The following is a 22,276-nucleotide window of genomic DNA, read 5'->3' on the forward strand; positions in this document are numbered from 1 at the left end:
GTTTAAAAAGTTGATTATGTAAACAGTAGAAATCCCTATCACATTGACACAAATACCTAAGTACTACAAAAAAAGTGGAAGAGATAAGTAATACAATAGAACCTTAAATAATTTACCTGATTTTAGTCATTAAATCATTAAAATTAAAACACATTTTGTATGTTAATACCTAAAATAATGTGTTAATTTAAAATTTATTTATAAATACAATAATGTTATATACATACAAATGCATGATTTTTCAAATATCTTCAGTGTTCCTGTACAGGCACAATAAGAAAGCAAAGCACACATTTTAAAGCAAATGTATCATCAAGTTTATAACCAGATATAGGGTGATTCTGTGTTAACATACTTTAAAATAGCATCTTGAATTATGCTGTACGCTACTGGCATCCTATTTCTCTTCAGCAGTTACACTTTGCGAAATCCCTAAAAACTCCAGCCACGTACAACTGCCAAGCCAGGTTAATAATAGCAATGAACCATACTCATCTAAAACCACAAGACCGTCAGGTGACATAACAAGATTGAATTTAATTCAAAAGCCTCTCGGTGCTGCAATACAAAAATGTGTAATCCTAGCAACAGGACCATGGGAGCCTTTGAAGATTTCCATGCTGATGACAAAACCAATTTTATAAAAGGCTTCATTTCTACAATTTTGCAAGTAGCATACTATCTTTTTGTTTCACTTAAGAATGGGATTTCACAGAGGTAACTGGTACTTTACTACAAAGTGTATGACAAAGTGAAAATCAATCTAAATATTCTTGCAAACTAAGCCCTACCTAGCAGCTTGTGCAGACCAAGAATGCTAACCATCTTCAGTGTTTTTAAGGCACTTCTGTTAACTTTTGTGTAAGAGTAAAGGAGGTAGTTCTTCACTTCATGAAAGCAGGAAAATAAAAAGAAGAAAACGTAAACAAAAAAGGAGAGAAGAGAGAGGAAAGAAGATGGGGAAAAGGAAAGGTGAGAAAGAAAAGGGAAGAACAAGAAGGGGAAGGAGAGAAGGAAAGAAGAAAAAGGTAAAAGAAAGAGAAAAAGGGAGGGGAGGAAAAGGGGGAAAAAGGAAAAGGAAAGGGAGAGAGAGGGGGAAAGAGAAGGATAAGACACCCACAAAGACTTGTCCCCAGTGCCTGTGTCCTCTGGCTAGGCCCCACCTCCTTAACTTTTCAATACCTCTCAAAATACTGCCCCACCTAGGGATCATGGCTCACAACACTGACTTTCTAGGGGTCACTTTATGCACAATGTTTGGCTCAGTAAGAGCTACCCTGAGCACAGGACTCAGGCAACCATAGCTATAACACAACTCTTCAATAGTTCACACCTAAGGAATTCAGGATTACTTTGTAAACAAGAAAAGGTTCTGTCTCAATTTCTGTGTGCCCATATACAAAATCTTAGAAGCTATCTACTTTGCTGACCAGCAAATGGAAAATAAGCCTCATTAATCACAGCACCACCATAGTCAGTATGTAAAACTGGCTCACTAATTTCAGCACTGAAGAGGACAAATCTAGCAGAAAATACTGACTTTGTAAAGACTGTTTACCGGTACAGCCATTTACTTACTGTTTATGAAACTTTAGCTCATTTGGTTGCTCTTCCAGAGGGAAGTATGGAGAGGGGGAAAAAGGGAAGCAAGCAAACAAACAAACCTGCCCTTGGAATTATAAACTTCAATAAAATCACCATGTTAAATTACTTGGTTACATGTTTTTTCAGTAGGGTTATGTTTTAACATTTATCAGCATGTTCTTCCACAACACTGAAGGGTAAGGGTGTGTGTGTGTGTGTGTGTGTGTGTGTGTAGTAAAATGTAGTAACACAAATACCTAATACAACAAGCTACTTACTACAATCGAAGTTAGAGACATTATGCTGAGACCAAAAACAATTACCCACCCCTAACATGGCAGACACATAAGAACAGGCTCTGAATCAGCAAGACTTGGATTTAAATCTTCTCTACCACATACTGACTATGGTATTAGATGCAGCTACCTAAAAAATTATTTATGTTCATTAATTAAAAATTATCATACTCAGTAGATCTACAAATAAGTCTGTTAATTTAACCAGAATGCAATAATGCTAGTTTGTCACAAATGTAATACTTCAGTATTGTATACTTTCAACACATTGTGTTTTCCTTATAATCTATATTCTACTTTAAGAATTTATAAACAAGGGTTGGAGAAATGGCTCAAGGGTTAAAAACACTGGCTGCTCTTCCAAAAAAGCTGGGTTCAATTCCTAGCACCTACGTGGTATCTCACACCGATCTGTTACTCCTGTCTTGGTGAACCTGGACACCATCTTCTGGCCTCTAAAGGCACCAGACATGTGGTACCCAGACATAAAACACCCACACAAACAGAATTAAATAATAATACTAATAATATTTTTAATCAAAAAATATAAATGTTTTTTATATGAGAAGCAGTATTACTAGAGAAACTAAGAATGTCATTTTCTGATATGATTCCATAAAGAAAATGTGTGCCTAGCCAAGGAACAAGAGACAGTGTCATGAGATATGTCAGAGGCATGAGATAGTGAAGGAAGACTAATGATTTGGGATGGTCACAAAAAAGCCTACTTTTTAAAATTGACTAATTTTGTGGTGCTGGGAATTAATCTCAGAGCTCTTTAAACATGATAGGCAAGTGCCCTACCAAAAGTCCATACATACCCTCGGCCCAACATTGATTCTTAATGGTATCATGGAAATTTAAGCTAGTAAAAAGAAAATTAAATTCAGAAGATTTTTGTTTTCCCCTTCTTTCCCTCTCACCCTCCCCCACCCCAACTTCTCTCCTCCATCCTTTCTGAGTACCACTGGCATTCAAATCTATGTTAAAAAAAAACTCTTCTGAAAAAAAAAAAACACCAAATTAAAAACAAAACAACAATAACAACAAAAAAAAAAACAAGAAAGATTCTAATGTTTAGTTAAGCTACAGTGAAATGTTAGTGTGTGTTTCTAGTTCCAAACTACTATAAATAAGATAGGAGACAGCAAACAAGCCAACATAAGACCAACTGGTACCAGAAGACAACGAGGCTGTTTTCCTGCAAACAGTTGCTTGATTGTTCATGCTATGTTTTCTGAAAACTAAACAATCTTTCCTCTAAAATTTTAAAGTTAACACATGAAGACATGACCAGGTATTCAATAGAAGATTTTAGCAGAATGAAAACATAAACTCTCAAAGGATCTCATATACATATAACAAAACAGTAAGGGTAAGAAACAATTCATTTTTAAAAAATCCAATCTAATTAGTTAATCATATCAATTTTACACTGGACTTGTAAAATGCCTTAGGATAGTGTTATTGCTAGTTATTTCTGCTTTTTAGTTAAGTGTAGAATTTTATGCCAGTATTTAGTTGAATATATTTTTAAAATCAATGTGGAAAAATTGAATTCAGTAAATATTCAAATATAAAATAACTTTATAATTAACTTATTTCTAGAATATTACCACCAATCTAAAAATGTAACTTCTGAAGCATCTACTGCAATACACTACTTTAAGGAAACTCAAGCTCCACACTAAACAAAATAATACCTAAAACTGTCTGCTGCTATGAAGTCAGAGAAGAGACCAGTAGTTACAACAGCTAGAGGCAGACAAGAGATCTATTTAAAAGATGTGTGATGGCGTCGGAGATTTATTTAGGGCACTAAAATTGTTCTGCATCACAGGTGGTGATTAGTAACTCCATGCATCTAGACATGTACAACACTCACACAACTCTAAAAACAGCATGAACATGCATGTTCACAACAGCACCAATCTCAAAAATCAGAGTTAGAAAGTTGTATCTCAGTATTTACCAGTGACTGGGTATATACAGACTTATACAGAACATTCAGCTATAGAAAGAAGTAGAGTACTGATGCATGCTATAACACGATGAACACTGAATATAAAGTCAGTCAAAGAAAAGTCAAGACATTAAAAGGTCACAGGATTCTATATATATGTAATATCCAAAATGAATAAATTCAGAGAGAGAATAAAGATTGGTAGTTGCCAGGGTGCTTTGTGGAGAAGAAAAAGATTAACTCCTAAATGCACAAGAAGTTTTACTTTGGACTTACAGGTATGTTTTATAACTAGATAAGAAGGCCAGTTACCTAATACTGTGAATATACCAAAGGCTTCCGAACTGTTTATAGTGGTTAACTTCATGCTGCATGAATTTTGTCCATATATAAAGTAGGTATGCATTCATGGATCTTTTTCATCAGTAATCAGTTAATAATGACCTCTCCTCTGAGATCTCTACATGGCTGGATGGAAATCATCACAACCACTTAGTAAAATAATGTGGCAGAAGAGCCAGGTACTCAGGGGCAAAGGCAGAAACGTCCGCAGGTTTGGAACAATGATGAACAGCTACGGTAATATATGCCTTAATACATGGGAAAAGTGTGTCTATATTTAGCATGCTTATCATTTAAGGGGTATACAAATATGTCTGTAAAAATTACAATATAAAAGTTTAAAAAAAACATTCCACCTGATTACCAGGTTTTATTCAAATGATAAAGCTTGAAAAGAGTTCCAGTAAATCTCTGAAATTTTAGTTACTGGCTTTTGGCTCTAACAGTTAAGCCAAGGTATGAATCTCACCATTATAAAATACAGACTTATAAGCTCATGAGCTGTGAGGACAGAGACCTTGTTCCTGACACTGGAAAGAGAAGGCCAAGATGAGTAACAAATTACCTAACTGCAGAGCTGAATGATATGAAAACAAGATCACAAGACATTAAGGCAGAGGCCAGAACTCATGCCTGTAATTATCCAGAAAAAGGCATCACCTCTGCATCACACATGCAGGATCATAAAAGAGTAAAACTAAACAGACATCAAATTTTAAAAGCTTAGAATTTAAAGTCAAGCCTTATGAAGGTGTGGAGTAAACTGAGCTCTCTACATACCTGTATGAAAATCATCACAACTACTTAGTTAAATGGGTGGCAGAGGAGCCAGGTACTCAGGGATAGAGACAGGGAATTTCCCCATGTTTGGGACTAGCCTGATCTAGATACTGAATTTCAGGACAGCCATGACTGACTGACTGACTGACTATCTATCTATCTATCTATCTATCTATCTATCTAGTAAGACCTGGTCTCAAACAACAACAGTAATAATAATGTAGTAGAACCTGATAAAGTCCTGGACATATACCTATCTTATGATCTATAAATTCAATCTGAGCTAAATATTTCATCACACATGAATGTGTATCTTCTCCCTAAAACTTATACAAAAATGTTCAAAGCACTATTACTGATTATAACCCTAAACTGAAAATAATTCAAATATTTTTCATCATGAAGGTAAAGAAATTGTGATATAATCATAGAACAGAAAACTGCATTTAATTAGTCATCCCCTTAACTAGGGACGACTGTGTGCCCAGGAGACTCTTGTGGGAAGACATTTTTGGTTCTGACAATTGGCTAAGACACCGGGGATGACAGTAACACCCTAAAATGTACAAACATTAAGAAAAAATCCTTTTAAATTTGCTACAAGTTTTTTATTTTAACAACAAATGGAGGCAGAGTTTTATCAAAAAAAATATGTATGAACTGACTAATCATATAGTCCTTCTCCTTTAATAAATAACAGCAACATATAGTTCAATATGCCAGGCATTGCTGAAAGGATGTTAAATAAATCCTTCTAACAAACTGATGAAGTCTTATTTCAATTCACAGACTAAGAAACAGAGGCAGAGGAATTTAATTAGTTGCCATAGATTTAACCAACAAACTTAAAACCAACCTATATTCTAATTTTCTATATTGTTTCTTTATGTTGTTGTTGTTAGTATCACTGGATAAGGAGAAAGGCTTATTTAAGATCACAGTTCAGATAGTGATAGGGTTCTTGTGGGCGAGTCCCAAAAGGCAGTGAAGGGCAAGGGACACGAAGTACATATCCTTTGATCTTTTCTTTCTCTTCTTATAAAGTTACTAATGTTCAATCATGTAGCCTCCAGTCTGATGATCTTATCTAATATACTAATCACCTCCTTAAGGCCACACCTCTAAAACCACAGCTGGGATAAATTTCTATCCTTATAATTTTGCCAAATAGGAATTACAGCATGCATTTCAGAAGGGTCAAGCCATGTTCCATGTTCCGCCCATGGTATGTCCTCAAACTGTGGGTGGCCACAACTTTAGGGGTCAAATGACCCTTTCACAGGAGTCACTTAAGACCATAGGAAAACACAGATATTTACATTATGATTCATAACAGTAGCAAAATTACAGTTATGAAACAGCAATGAAAATAATGTTATAGTTGGGGGGTACCACAACATAAGGAACTGTATTAAAGGGTCACACTATTAGGAAGGTTAAGAACCACTGTATTATCACTGAAAAAATTATTTGAGTGCTTTGATGAGCTCCCTTATCTATAAAATGAGGCTATTTGTTTGTTTAGTTGTCTTGAGGAGTAAATTAATGAGTACAACTCTCTATGGTCCTTAAGATTCTGCCTGGCACAAATGTACTAAAAGAGTATTACAAACACTAACAGCATGGACTAGAGAGATGAACTGTTCTCCAAGAAATCTGAATTTGATTCCCAGTACCCACATTAAGCAGCTAACAACGACCTATAACTGGAGCTTCAGCTTCCACACTCCTAGGCACCTGTATTCATGTGCACATACCCAATCCCCAATATACAATTTAAAATATTTTAAGTATTCTCTTACCTTTTCTTATCTGTAGAAAAGTTTCATTTAAAAGTGTGATTATTTACCTAAGCTTCACCTTTTGGGGAGGGCATGTTCATGTATTTTAAAGAAATCATTTTCAGCTTTTTTTCTTTTCTCTCTTATGCAATCATTTCTAGTTTGTTAATTTGACTCCTACAGATTAACTGGTTCTACTATCTTTGGATTTATTTTCTAGCAACATTAAATAGAACATTCAACACGTGTATACATCAAATAAAAACTTTGTTTTGTTTTTTTAAGAGTTTTGTTACTTTGGGGTTTTTATGAGCAAGCACCATCACACCCAGCTCTAAAATAATTTGTAGTCTCAAATTTTTTTCATTACTTTATCTTCAACAAGTAGGAGAAGTATGTCAAAATCACCTATCCATAATAGTAAACATGTCACTTTACCATTTCTAATGAGTTTTTTTTTTTTTAGGTATAAATGCTCTCTCTGCATGTATGCCAGCATGCCAGAAGAGAACATCAGATCCCACTATAGATGGTTGTGAGCCAACATGTAATTGCTGGGAATTGAACTCAGGAAAAGCAGCCAGTGCTCTTAACCACTGAGCCATCTCTCCAGCACCCAATTTGTTTTATATATTTCTATTTTATTTATTTTAATTCTTTTTGCTTGTTTGTTTTTAGATAAGTTCTCTCTATGTATTCCTGATAGTCCTGGAACTCAGAGACATCCTCTTGCCTCTATTTCCAGATTAAGGCATGGGCCACCACACTAGATCTGTGTAGTTCTTTAAAACATGTTATAACTGACTAGCAGATAAAATCGTATTCACCATAAGTAACTTTTTTGTTGTTTTCTTCGAGACAGGGTTTCTTTGTGTAGCCTTGGTTGTCCTGGGCCAGGCTGGCCTCAAATCACACAGCTTCACCTGCCTCTGTCTCTGCCTCTACTTCCCAAGTGCTGGGATGAAAGGTGTGCATCACCACTGCCTGGCTAGTAAGTTTTTAGTTCTGGTTTTTCTATGATGCAACTGGAGATATATCAGCTTTCTTTTTGCTGTCTAGATATTTTTTCTTAACACTTTGTTTCTGATATTTCATAACTTATATTAATGCATCTTGAAAATGTTTCTAAGTATCCCATATTACTATGTATGGTTAATATCATACTGTTGTAGAAGATTTAAATTATAACTCGGTTATACCTTCCTATGGAGATAGGAGCTCCGGAGTAAGATTACAAGCACTATCATGTCCAATACAAATTTAAAAATATATAAAAAGACTGTGAGTTTATCAAAATGTTCATAAACTGGGATGGGGGTATGGCTCAACGGTACAGTGCCTACCCACTCTATATTGAGTTCAATACCCAGCACAGTAAATTAAGTGGAAATAAAAGTTTAAATAAATTGTATGGGGAGTGACTCCATCTACCCACACTACCACTCCTTTCTTTGGATTTTTTCAGGTATGGTTTAACAGTTCAAGGACTGCACAACATTAACAAATTAAATAAAAAGAAAATGTATTTCTCGTAGATGTTATTGTCAAGTTTGTCTTCTTCATCCTGTTTTAGCCTCAGTTTTCACACAGAACCAAGGTGTATCTGCTTTAGAAAATGTCAAACATCACACTCAAGATCATTAAGGACTTCAGGGAAATAGGCTTGTAAAAGCATGCCCTAGGCAAGTAAAAATATGATAGTTCAAATTAAAACAGACAATTCACTACAAAATAATATTTATGAAATATTTGAGAAGTACAATATAAAACTAATATGACAGAAATTGGGAAGAAAAAAAAACCAAGAAACCCAAAGGCTCAATAAAGGAAGCAACACTTGAAATCTTACAAAGTCCAAATAGAAGTGATGGATTGTGAAAATCATGTAAGAACATTACCTAGAATTAAATGCCTTCTGACTAAAAGAACGGACACCAGCAAATTAATTTGTAAAAATCTCCAAACAAAGCCCAAGGTAGATTTTTCTGAAGTTTCAGAAGAAAATCCTGTATCTTTTGTGATCTCAGCTACAATACATAAGACATATATATATATATAAGCCATATATATATATATATATGGCTTATATATATATAAGCCATAAGACAATAGAGTAAAGTCTTTGAATTTCTAAGTTAAAATGATTTCAATTTATAGCTGTTGTGTGTATGGGATGTGGTATATGCGTTCAAGTGTATACGGGTATGCTAGAGGTTGGCACCAGGTGTCTTCCTCAATAGAGTTCCACCGTAAATCAAATTATTCTCAATAAATAAAGACTCTAATGAAATAAGGTCTTTAAACCTGAAGCTCACCGGTTCTGCTATCCCCAGGGGCCTTCCTGTCATCATTTCCCCAAGGATGGGTATTACAACAAAGTGCCACTGAGCCCAGGTTTTTACATGGGTGTTGGATGTAAATAAACTCAGATCCTCATGATTTGTGTGACAAGCACTTCACTGACTAAACCATCTACCTAGCCCTTCAATCTGGAATTCTATAACTACCAGACTGCCAAGCAAGCATAAAAGTAGAACTGATTTTTAGGTTTGCAAAATCTTATGTTTCTTTGATAAAAATGTTAAATAATTAAATTATTCACAAATAATTCCTAGTATATTTCTGCATTGTTATAGATGTGTAGTTTGTGGCTTCTAAACTAAGAATTAACCGAAAATATAAAACTAGTAGTAAATCTATGTTGAGGAGCTTTGTGAACAGGCCACAGTTGATTCACCTTTTCAGTACCTCACAATCTGCATTTTCCTAGTATAAATGGAATTTTTAAAAAATATATACAGATTATAGAGACAGAAAAGCAGGTGAACAAACCTCAAAGTCCTGCCCTCCAAGTACAGCATCAATTGTATAAACTGAGTTCATTAACCCATCTACAAATTTTTATTACAACCCTATCCAACTACTACATTAGAGATAGGAGAATCATATGAAGCAGCCAACCACATTTGGAATAGCTTGGATTGGAATGCTATTGTGTTAAAGGACACTCTGTATTAGGCAGTGTGGGCAATGCGTGTACAAGGAAACAGGTCCCTAAAGCTCTGGAGGTGTCCTTACAAATAGGTTATACTGGAGCTCCAGCTTCCCAATAGGTTCAGTCAACAACCATACAAGGCATAAGAGGCCAGAATCTTCAAGCAAGGAGAAAAAAATGTTCTCCAAAACCGCTTCTATTTTTAAACTCTAAATTACCAAAAAGAAGACTACTAGTTCATTAATTCATTCTTTTACTCAGTCAGCAACACTCAATGTCAGGGATGACACCAGGAAATACAGTATTACACTAATTGCTAATGAGGTTTATAGTAAAAGGTATAATAATCTATTCTGGAAAAAGGGGCTGTCCTTGAAATCCTAAAAAAAACAATGAAATATGAAATTTTTCTTTAAATTGGCAAACAATGTCAAAGAAAAATATAAATTATTTATTAAATAATATCAAGCAAGTAACTCAAAATAGAAATAATTTTAACCTAATTAGCACTTTTCAATTCCATAATTTATTTTTAATTTCTTATAGCTTCAGAATTTCATTCTTACATGTAATATATTTCAATCCAGTAGCCTTTTTTTTCCATTCATCAAACATTTAGTGACTTTCTTCTTGAGCCAGGCACCAGAAATACAGCAGAAAACCTATTAGTGGCTATTCCCTCTTATAGAACTTAAAATCTAGTGAAGATATGACACCAATGAGTGCAATTACAACACAGAAGACAATGGCCTAGGACTTGGGGATGTAGCTCCATGGTAGAGCACTTGCCTAATATGTGTGAGGACTTGGGATCCATCTCCATCATAAGGAGGAAAATAAAGAAGAGGGGAAAAGGAGAAATAAAGGTTCTATTACACTTTGTATTTTGAAACTGGGTGTTACTATGCATCCCTGGCTGGCCTAGAACTCACAATGTAGACCAGCCAGGCTTCAAATCTGCAGCAATCCTCTTGCCTCTGCATCTTAAATGATATGATTATAGGTATGTGTAGTAATAGGGGCGGCGGGGCCACGTTCCCAGCACCCCGGCCCCGAAATAATTACATGGACACTGTATTCTTTTAAGCACTGCTTGGCCCATTCTCTTCTAGGCTAATTCTCACATATTAATTTAGCCCATTCTAATCATCTGTGTGTAGCACCCCAAGGTGCGCTTACCGGGAAGATTCTAGCCTAGTCCATCCTGGTTCGGAGCTTCATCCTAGGAGCGGGGCATGGCGTCTCTCTCTGAGGCGTCTGCTCCCGAGAGAGCAGAGCTGTGGAGTCTCTGACCTCACTTCCTCTTCCTCCCAGCGTTCTGTTCTGTTTACTCCTCCCACCTATCCTCTAACCAATAAAATGGGCCAGGGCAGTGCCTTTATTAGCCAATGACCTTCCTCCATCAGGTATGGATCACTATGTCCTGCTCCACTGAAACTTTATAGAGAAAAATATGAGGAAATGACTCAGTTGGTAAAGTACCTATTGTGCAAGTCTAAGGACCTCAGTTCAACCCCTGGCACCCAGGTAAAAATCTGGATGCTGTAGCACGCACATGTAACCTCAGTGCTGTGGCAGAGGGGAGAGCTGGAGACAAGTAGATTCCTGAAGCTCACTGGCCAGCCTAGCTGAACTGATGAATAAGGCTCAGGTTCAGTGAGGTACCCTTTTCTCAAAAATTAAGATTTGGGAACTGGGTATAGCGGTCTTTAATTCCAGCATTTGTGAGGTAGAAACAAACAAATGTCTATGAGTTGGAAACCAGTTTACTCAACATAGAATGTTCCAGGACAGTCAATGCTATATAAAGAGACCCTGCCTCATATACAGCAACCCAACAGCCAATATCAAACTAAATGGAGAGAAACTCTCAGCAATCCCACTGAAATCAGGAACAAGTCAAGGTCATCCACTCTCTCCATATCTATTCAATATAGTTCTTGAGGTCTTATCTAGAGCAGTAAGACAACAAAAGGAGATCAAGGGATACAAATCAGAAAAGAAGTCAAACTCTCACTATTTGCTGATAATGTGATACATAAGTGACCCCAAAAATTCTACCAAGGAACTTCTACAACTCATAAACACTTTCAGTAACGTAGCAGGTTATAAGATTAACTAAAAAAAAATCTGTAGCCCTCCTGTACACAGATGATAAATGGGCTGAGAAAGAAATCAGAGAAACATCACCCTTTACAATAGCCATAAATAGCATTATCTCGGAGCAACTCTAATCAAACAAGTGGGACTTGTATAACAAGAACTTTAAATCTTTGAAGAAAGAAACTGAAGAAGACACCATAAAGTGGAAAGATCTCCCATGCTCTTGGGTAGGTAGAATTAACATAGTAAAAATGGCAATCTTACCAAAAGCAGTCTACAGATTCAATGAAATGCCCATCAAAATCCCAGCAAAAATCTTCACATAATTTTCTCTTTCAAGAAAGAACAATACTCAACTTCATATGGAAAAGCAAAAAACACAGGATAGCCTAAACAGTCCTGTACAACAAAGGAACTTCTGACTTCAAACTCTACTACAGAGCTACATTACTGAAAACAGCGTTATATTGGCATAAAAACAGACAGGAGGACCAGTGGAACCAAATTGAAGACCTGGATATTAATCCACACACCGATGAACACACCTGTTTTTTGACAAAGAAGCAAAAAATATCAAATAAATAAAAGAAAGCATATTTAACAAGTGGTGCTGGCATAACTGGATATCAACATGTAGAAAAAGGAAGACAGACTCATATCTATCACCATGCACAAAACTCAAGTCCAAATGGATCAAAGACCTCAACATAAAGCCAACCACACTGAACCTTATAGAAGAGAAAGTGGGAAATACAATTAAACATATTGGCACAGGAGATCACTTCCTAAATATGACCCCAGCAGCACAGACACTGAGAGAAACAATTAATAAATGGGACCTCCTGAAACTGAAAAGCTTCTATAAAGCAAAGGACACGGTCAACAAAACAAAACAGCAGCCTACAGAATGGGAAAAGATTTTCACTAACCCCACATCAGAAAGAGGTCTGATCTCCAAAACATACATAGAACTCAAGAAATTGGACACCAAAAGAACACATAATCCAATAAAAAAAATGGAGTACAGACCTAAACAGAAAACTCTCAACAGAGGAATCTAAAATGGCTTAAAGACAATTAAGAAAATGCTCAACATCCTCAGTCATCAGAGAAATGCAAATCAAAACAACTCTGAGATTCCATCTTACACCTGTAAGAATGGCCAATATCAAAAACACTGATGACAACTTATGCTGGAGAGGATGTAGGGAAAAGGGAACACTTCTGCCTTGCTGGTGAGAGTGCAAGCTGGTACAACCCCTTTGAAAAGCAGTATGGTGATCTCAGAAAATTAGGAAACAACCTTCCTCAAGACCCAGTAATACCACTTTTGGGTATATATCCAAAGGATGCTCAATCGTACCACAAGGACATATGATCACCTATGTTCATAGCAGCACTGTTTGTCATAGCCAGAACCTGGAAACAACCTAAATGCCCCTCGACTAAAGAATGGATAAGGAAAATGTGTTACATTTACACAATGGAGTACTACACAGCAGAAAAAAATGACATCTTGAAATTTGCAGGCAAATGGATGGAGCTAGAAAACATCATATTGAGTGAGGTAACCCAGCCCCAGAAAGACAATTATCATATATACTCATTCATAAGTGGTTTTTAAACATAAATCAAAGAAAACCAGTCTACAAATCACAATCCCAGAGAACACAGACAACAATGAGGACCCTAAGAGAGACATACATGGATTTAATCTACATAGGAAAAGAGAAGATCTCCTGAGTAAATTGGGAGCATGGGGACCATGGGAGAGTGCTTAAGGAGAGGGGAGAGGAAGGGAGGGGAGCATAGGGAAATGTATAGCTCAATAAAATCAATAATTAAAAAAAAAGTTGTACACACACACACAAAAGAGACTCTGCCTCAAAAAAAAAAAAGAAAAGAAAAGAAAAGAAAAAGCCCTTTGCCATCAACATTAACTTCTGGCCTAAACACAACCACACACCCACACCCCCCACACACACATGTACGTGCGCACACACTCTTTTTTAAAATAAAGAAAAAATTTGTCGTCACAGTGCTCAAAACAATGTGCAAACACATAAGTCATATTATTCTCAATAAATAACAAAGACTCTAATGAAATCTGACATCCAAACAAAAAAGCTGGAAAGAATGAAAGGAGAAACTAGGATGCCAGGCCTGGTGGGGTACACCTGCATTCCCAACATTCAGAAGGCTATGGCAAAAGGATTATTAATACATGTTACAGGCTAACCTGCCTCAAAACAAAAAGCAATCTGTATTAGTTACTCTGCTGATGCTCTGAAAAATTACCATGACAAGGCATAAATATGGAACAGGGAGCTTGGGTTTACTATTCCATAGGGTTAGGAGGCCATCATGGCAGGGAAGCATGGCAATAAACAGCAGATACGGCAGCAAGAGTAGGAAGCTGATATACCACACCTTTCGCAACAAGCACAGAGCAGAGAAAGTGAACTGGAAGTGAGCACCAGAGCTTTAAACTCTCAAAGCCTACCTCCAATGATGTACTTCCTATGGCAGGCTGACCCTCTTAAACCTCCCCAAACAGTATCACCATCTGGAGACCAAGTGTTCAAATGCCTGAGTCTATGGAAGATATTTCTTAGTCAAATCACTGAAACCCCCAAAACAACAAAAAGAGAAACATGCGAAAGGGAAGAAAGGAGGAGGGCAGAAAGGGAGGACTCTGGGAAATGAGGGTTTGGGGAATGCTAACATTTGAGTATCTACTATCAATTTATCCTCAGAACATCTCTAAGATTAGGTATAACAGGTACCTAGACTCTTCTCAGCATCCCTGACCCAATCTCAGCCACATTTGGTGTGAGACCTGATCATATTTCTGGCTTGAGGTATACTACCACCATCAGAGCAACTCCACATGCCTTAGCACTGGTCCAGGTCATAATCATGGGTAAGTTTATTGAACGCAATCAGCACAGTTCTCTAAAACTTTTACTGGAAATCCTGAAGTACAGACTGTCTGTTCTAAGATGTGATGTGAGAAGGAGCTAGCAGCATTGCATCTAAGACTTCACGATGATAAAAAAGAATGAAGTCTGAAGACTTGGCAATTAAATGCTAGAACTCAGTTTGAAAATCAAGAAGTCTGGTGTCCAAACCAAAAGACCTTAAATCACTGCATGATGTTTCTCAAAGTTATATCAACAAATATCATTGAGAAAGTAAAGTCAGGTAAAATATACCACTAAAACTCAAAAGAAAGCTAGCAGGTCAAGTTGAAAAGTTTAAATTTAGTTGAGAATTTCCTTTTATTTTTTTATACTATAGCATACTGAAATTAGTTTAGTTTGGAGAAACACAAGAGGGACACACAGAAAGATTCCATTAAGAGGTAGTTAGCAGCAGAATTCCTGCTACAGACAATAAAGAGTAAATGTTTCTAACTGTGCTAGATATCATGTCAACTTGATACAAGTTAAAGTCATCTGAGAGGAGGGAACTTCAATTAAGAAAATGCTTCCATAGATGAAGGCAAGCCTGTAGTGTATTTTCTTAGCAACTGATGGGGAAGGGCCCAGCCCACAACGGGTAGTGTCATCCCTGGGCTAGAGTCCTGGGTTCTATAAGAAAGTAGACTGAGCAAACCATGGGGGGGAAGACAGCAAGCAGCACCCCTCATGGTAGCCTCTATCAGCTCCTACCTCCAGGTTCCTGCCCTGATGAATTCCCATCGTATTTCCTTTGATGATGAACTGAGATGTGGAAGTGTAAGACAAGTAAACCCTTTCCTCTTCAAGTTGCTTTAATCATGGTGTTTCTTCACAGTAATGATAACCTTAACTAAGACATTAATTCAGGAAAATAAAAACCACAGACAACTCTTTTTAATAATTACTTCCTAAAACATTTAAAATAACTTTCTTCACCAAATTGGAGGCTTTTTAAAAAAACTGGATAAAAATATCTAAAGCAAGCCTTTTTACAAGTAATACACTACTGAGCTTACGTGCAATGTTTTTACTTCCACTTTAATGTGCCTAATGGAAAAAACACAAAATAGAATCAATCTTCTGGACAGCACCTTTTTTCTCGAATTCTTTAAATGACCTAAATATCATTTCAGTTCTATAATGACAGCTGGGTATGGTGACACAGGCATATAATCCCACCAAATAGAAGTAGGAAGACTGTGAGTTGAGTCAAAGTAAGCTACATGGTCAGTTCAAGGCCAGCTTGAACAACATGGTGAGACCTCATCTCAAAAGAAAATTAAAAAATAAATCCTTCAAATGTCTGAAAAATATCCTATGGTATCTTTCAAACTCATCTCTAGCTAAGAAACAGATGAGACAAGCTCACAGGACTCTGTTCAGTAGGGGCAGTCCTAAGAGTGAACAACATCAAGAAGGCAGCAGTTCCTGGCCATCTTTTCTAATGGGGGAACCATGAAAGACAATACAGAAACATATTTAGGGTTTCTTTGTCAAAGTTATCTCCTATAATGAAGCCCTACAGTGGCTAACCATGATTGGTCTTCTCTAAGAACTGCCTCTTGGAAATAGGTAGTTACTAATGTCTGTGCCTTTTGTGTGATTTAAGGGGCTGAAGAGATGGCTCAGAGGTCAAGAGCTCGGGCAGCTATTCCAGAGGACTCAGGTTTGTCTCCTAGCACCTACACAGCAGCTAACAAATATCTGTAACTCCAGTTCTGTGGGATTCCTGTCCTTTTCGAAGGGCATGAAATGCACATGGTGCACATATATACATGCAGGCAAAACACCCATACACATATTTTTTGAAGTGTGATTTTAACAATTTAAGCTACTAACATGTGAGCATGCATACATACATACATGTACACATACACATTTTGGTCAGCTGCCTAGTGTATGCACACAATTTCAATCACTCCAAACCCTGGTGACATAAAAAAAAAGTGCTGGACAACACCTTAGGCAAATGCAAATTAAAACTACAATTCAATAGTACTATATACCCTCATAACAGCTATAGCCAAAAGACAAAAAATTATTAGGGGTCAGTAAGATGGCTCAGAGGTTAAAGGTACTTGCCACACAAGCCTAGTGACCTGAGTTCCATTCCCAGAATTCATGTAAAGGTGGAAGGAGAGGACCAAGTCCACAGAGTTGTCTTCTGACCTTCACATCCACACTGTATCACATGTATGTCCCTCACACACATCATATACACACAAAACAATAAATAAAATTTAAAATTTTAATTGGTTAAGATAGTTATGTTTCTACACAATAAAAAAGTATTCATTTTCTTAAAAGGATAATTTAATGTACTGAAGAGATTTATAGCAAAAGTAATTTTTTTTTGTAAAATAACTAATATATCACTACTAGAACTTAAAACAAATTTTTTTTGTTTTTTTTGATTTTTCGAGACAGGGTTTCTCCATAGTTTTTTTGGTTCCTGTCCTGGAACTAGCTCTTCTAGACCAGGCTGGCCTCGAACTCACAGAGATCCGCCTGCCTCTGCCTCCCGAGTACTGGAATTAAAGGCGTGCACCACCACTGCCCAGCCCTAAAACAAGTATTTTTGAAGAAGCTTGGGAACGTTTTAAAAAGTTAAGTAATACTTTGCACATGAGCCAGCAACTCTACTGCTCAGTATCCATACAAAGAAACAAAAACTATTTCTAAATAAAGATTCATACACAAATATTCACAGCAGGATTGTTCAAATATCCTCTAACTGATAAATGAATAAACAAATTGTAAGGCTCGAGAGATGACCAAATGGTTAAATTGTTTGCCAAGAAAGTGTGAGGACTGGGAGTTCAGAACCCAGAAACTCACAGAAATGTCAGGTGGGCATATCCTGTCACCTGTTATTCCAGCCCCAGAAGGCAAAGCAAGGGGACTGCCAGAGCACAGGGGCTGACAAGACCAGTAACATAGAGAAGTTCAGGGTTTGACTAAGAGACCCTGACTTAATAAGTGAGATGAAAGGTCAATCCAAGAGAATCCTCAACATCAAATTCAGCACTCCACATGTACCCCCACACATGCAAAAGCATAAAGACACCCCACACTGAAAGAAAAACAAAACAAAAATTGTGCTACACCCACACAGTGGAACACCTACTTAAAAGGATGGATGGAACTACTAAAAAAGCAACATCCAAGATACACTTCAAAAATCATCATTCTGGGTGAAAAGAAGCCAGACATGTGGTTATGTAAACTCTAACTACATTTATATGACATGTTCAAAAAGCCCAAATCATAATGACAGAAAACAGACCAAATATTATTTTGGGTGATAAAGGATTAAGGACAGAGGAAAAGGAGTGTGCAAAAGCAAACATTTAAGCAGATGGAATGCACTCATGTGACTTGTACCCTTACATATATTCATATTTTATTGTATTTAAATTATAACTCAAGGAAGCTTTTTTAAAGCTGGGTTAATTAGATCTCAAGTCACTAGGTATGTGATTCAGACTTTTCATTTTCTCACATTACACTTGTACACGTCTTGTTTTCATAGTAAGCTTTAAGATGAACTGCACGGATTGGGCTTCCACCTTGGAAAAAGGATTATGAAGTTCTCTACATTGCTACTTGCTCTACCTCACAAGGTTACTGTGAAATATCAAACGAGATAACTCATGAGAAAGTTCTTTGGCAGTGGTAAAGTATTACACAACCATATAGAACACTTACTCAAAAAGCAGATTTTATTCACATTAGGGACTTGAGACTCTTGTAACCTTGGTTACTCAAAGTTGGTCTCTGCACAGAAATAAACAGCTGCCTATTCAAATGTCATCTTTTAAAGCTCTCTCTCCAGAGCCTGGGTCTCTAGAGTCCCTAGTCTTCGTGTATTAACTCGTGTTATCTGCACTTTCGTTTTTCAAAGGAAAAACAAATGTCAGATGACCGTGGCACAAGACATTTACTTCCCAGTATGGAGAAGAAAAGTCGAAAACTCTTTGATTAAGCGTTTCCAAAATGGTAACTGAGCTTTTTCATGCTCTAAATATCAGTTAAATTACCTGCCATTTACTATTCAATTTCATACATGGCTTCCTGATGTAATCTCCATTGTTGCCAGGGTGGACAATCTCAAGAATACTAAAAACTATAAAACCTGAGTAGCACAATTAGCTTTGCTGCAAAATTTGACAGTGTCCCCTTACTACTAGTGTACAGTTGGGTTCTCTGCTATACTGCCAAGTTTGTGTGATAGGTGACATTTGGCCTAGTTACATGTGCAAGTTTCCACAGCGCATTATGGAAGACAAGACAGTATCTTCTTCCAATACAATTCCACGGCTGAAGTTAACCGTTCAGCCAAGCTTCCATAAAATCTGACAAGTCTAAAAAGTTACTACAGCAGCAACAGGTACTGCAATCAGAAACGAACAAAGCCTGCAATCGTCCCCCTCCCCCACACAAATCTGCTACCGTTTTCTATACAGGACTCCTTTTCGGTAAGAGGTGCAAGGGGAAAGAACTAACGCGGGTCCTCCTCGAGTCCGGCCGGTAGGAACCCTAACCACTTCGGTGTCGCATTTCTCCTTCGATAACACTAAGGTCGCTCGGCCCGATAAACTGCACCGCTCCAATTTTAGTTTCCAAGAAGGCTGACAGAGCGGCAGCCTGCCCACTCGCTCGGTCAGCCTCCTCTGCGTTCCGCAGGTTGGCCGAACGCGCGGCTGCCTGCACAAAGCCAACCGAGGGCGGCTGATCACAGGGAGGGAGCAGCTCCCGGCCCCGCTCCGGAGGCCTGCGGTGAGGTCGCAGCCCCGGCAGCGTGCGAACCGCCAGCCTCCCGAGGCCGCGGGTGCGTGGCACGGGCGGGACGTCAACAGCCGAGCGAAGCGGGCACTGGACCGCACGCCCCGCCCGAGGCCGCGACCCCTCTCGGGGGCCCGCGACGCCCTACCTGAACGCGCAGTCTGGATCACGGGCATCTCGGCCCGGCGCGCCCAGCCCGCTCCGCTTGTTGAAAAGCTTCTGGAACAGGGTGGGCGCCATGCTGGCCGCCGCCGGACCGGGGTCGCTCAACTGGGAGCTCGCCGGAGGCCCCCCGCTCCTACCGCCGCCCCGCCACCCCCATGGGCGCCTCAGTCATATGACAGAAATTAGTCACTTCAAACGGCCACGGCGCGCGGGGCGGAGCGCAAGCTCGAGGTCGCGGCGATTGGCTGGCAGCGAGCCGCGTCACGTGGCAGCGAGCTGAGCGGGGGGCGGGGTGGGGGTGGGGAGGCGGGGCCGCCTGCCATTGGCTGGCCCACGGGTCTGTCACGCGCCCTCTCACGGGGCGGGGCGTGCGAGGGCGCGCGCCGAGAGGCGGGAGAGAGCCTCCAGGCCCTAGGCCCGCCCCTGGCCCTCCCTGGCTGCCTAGGCTCTGGGAGGAGACCTTGGTCCGCGACTTGGGGTGCTCAGTTTCCATTGACACCCACTTTTAGTATCTAGGAAGATCTAGCGACTGCTCAGGCTTGGTCTCCTTGGTAACCAACAAAATCACAAGCAAAACCAAGGGAGGCAAGCAGCTTTAAAGAAGGCATCTACCTAAAAATATCTAACCCTTTATGCTAAGTATTTAGAATCTGAGAAACTGTGGTTCCAGGACTCAGTAGCAGAGGGCTTGTGTAGCATGCTGGAGGTCCTGGGTTTGAGCCCCAGCACCAAACATGAATTTTAGCAAAATGTCTAAGGGAGGCAGGAATCAGAACTTCCACAAAATAAAGACATATGTTAATATCTAGTATGGGAAAGGAGGATTCCCGCATTGTAACCAAATGACAAGACTGGGCTCTCAAAAAGGAAAATAAGGCTCGTGAATGTCCTTCCAATTTTATCAAAACGTCAGGGTTCAGTTCAAATTCGTCAACCGTTTACCAGGATGAGGGATTTTGTGTAGTGGAATGCAGTTCTCTGAGAAATGTGGATGTCAGGGAACTGGTGGTGTATGCTTGGAAAGCTAAAGATGCTTGAGAATTTCATTTAACTTGAAATAGAAACCAAATCTTTAAGAAGCTACCAGCTTCTTAATTTTAACTGATATATTTTCATATTGTTAATAATTTGTCAATAGTTAGCATGATGAACTCTGATGTTACAAGATTTTTATATATATTTATTGAGACAGGGTCTCTTGTTGGCCAGAGCTCACCAAGTAATCAGTCCACACTGCTCTTTCTGCTTCATCTTCTTGATATCAGTAGGATTACAACTTTACATTCCTTTGCCCATCCTCTTGAAGTAGATTCTGAGGATCAGATTCAGGTCCTCATGCTTACGCTGCAAGAACTTTATCCATCAAGTTGTCTCCCCAGCTTCCAAAGCTGTTGCCAGGAGCATGGTATGAATGTGCTTGTTTTGTTTGGGTCTTTGTGAAGCTCAGGCTCATCTCCAGTTCCCTATCCTGTCTCTACAGCTCCAGTGCACGAGACTTTAAAAGCAACACTTGAAGATGTTTAAAAAATGATTTGCGGCCGGGCAGTGGTAGCATAAGCCTTAATCCCAGCACTTGGGCAGAGGCAGGTGGATCTCAGTGAGTTTGAGGCCAGCCTGGTCTACATAGAGAGTTCCAAGACAGCCAGGACTTTTACACAGAGAAATCCTGTCTGGAAAAAAACAAAAACAAATTAAAAAGAAAAAGAAAGAGAGAGAGAGAGAGAGAGAGAGAAGAAAAAAGGCAAATTTGCTCATTCCACAAACATTTGAGTTCTGTGTACTGGAGATCAATATTAACAACAGACAAGCTAATTTTATAGACAAGAAGACAGCAAATTAGTAAGGTAATTTCAGACAGTGATTAGTGTTGTGAAATAAATGAACTAATAATGAGATTATGGCATAAGAAAAGTCTTTCTGAAAAGGTTTGTGGTGCACAGGTTAAATTTCATTCATGATTCCTTTGTAAATTGTACAAATTTCAAAAGTTACTGGGTGTGGTGCTTTGAATAAGAACGCACCCTATAGTCTCATATACTTGCATGCTCTGTTACCAGAGTGGAACTGCTTGAAAGGGTTACAAGGATTGGGAGGTGTGGCCTAGTTAGAGCAGGTGTAGTTTTGTTGGAGGAAGTGTATCACTCACTGGGGGTGCAGTTTGAGGTTTCAAAAAGCCCACGCCAGGCCCAGTTGTATCTTGCTCTCTCTGCCTGCAGATTAGGATGTAGCTCTCAACTACTTCTCCAGCACCATGCCTGCCACGTGTGCCATCATGATCTCAGCCATGATGATAATGGACTAAGCCTCTTAAACTGTAAGCAAGCCCCAGTTAAATGTTTTCTCTTCTAAGAGTTGCTGTGGCCATGGTGTCTCTTCACAATAATAGAACAGTGACTAAGACATGGGGCAATCAAGTTTCCAAATACATTTCTTGTACATTTCAGATAATCCTCTCAATCTCACATCAAACACCAGAAGATCTTTAATATGGGAAAAATTAGCTATATATATTTTTCAAG

General features: G+C 38.6%; 1 protein-coding gene across 3 annotated transcripts in view; it reads right to left on the bottom strand.

The window, feature by feature from the left end:
* The window catches only part of Fnip1 (folliculin interacting protein 1), an 81,939-nt gene extending 62,026 nt beyond the window's left edge, over nucleotides 1–19,913 (bottom strand). For all 3 annotated transcript variants that reach the window (XM_041664183.1, XM_041664182.1, XM_041664181.1), the window contains exon 1: nucleotides 19,741–19,913. In XM_041664183.1, the coding sequence (XP_041520117.1) occupies nucleotides 19,741–19,832 (92 nt within the window). In that variant the 5' untranslated portion in view covers nucleotides 19,833–19,913. The remainder of the gene's footprint in view (nucleotides 1–19,740) is intronic.
* Between the last annotated feature and the right edge of the window lie 2,363 nt (nucleotides 19,914–22,276).

This window comes from Microtus oregoni, unplaced genomic scaffold (genome assembly GCF_018167655.1).
Source record: "Microtus oregoni isolate MIOR12 unplaced genomic scaffold, Mior012 000015F_ref0000493, whole genome shotgun sequence".
Taxonomy (NCBI): domain Eukaryota; kingdom Metazoa; phylum Chordata; class Mammalia; order Rodentia; family Cricetidae; genus Microtus; species Microtus oregoni.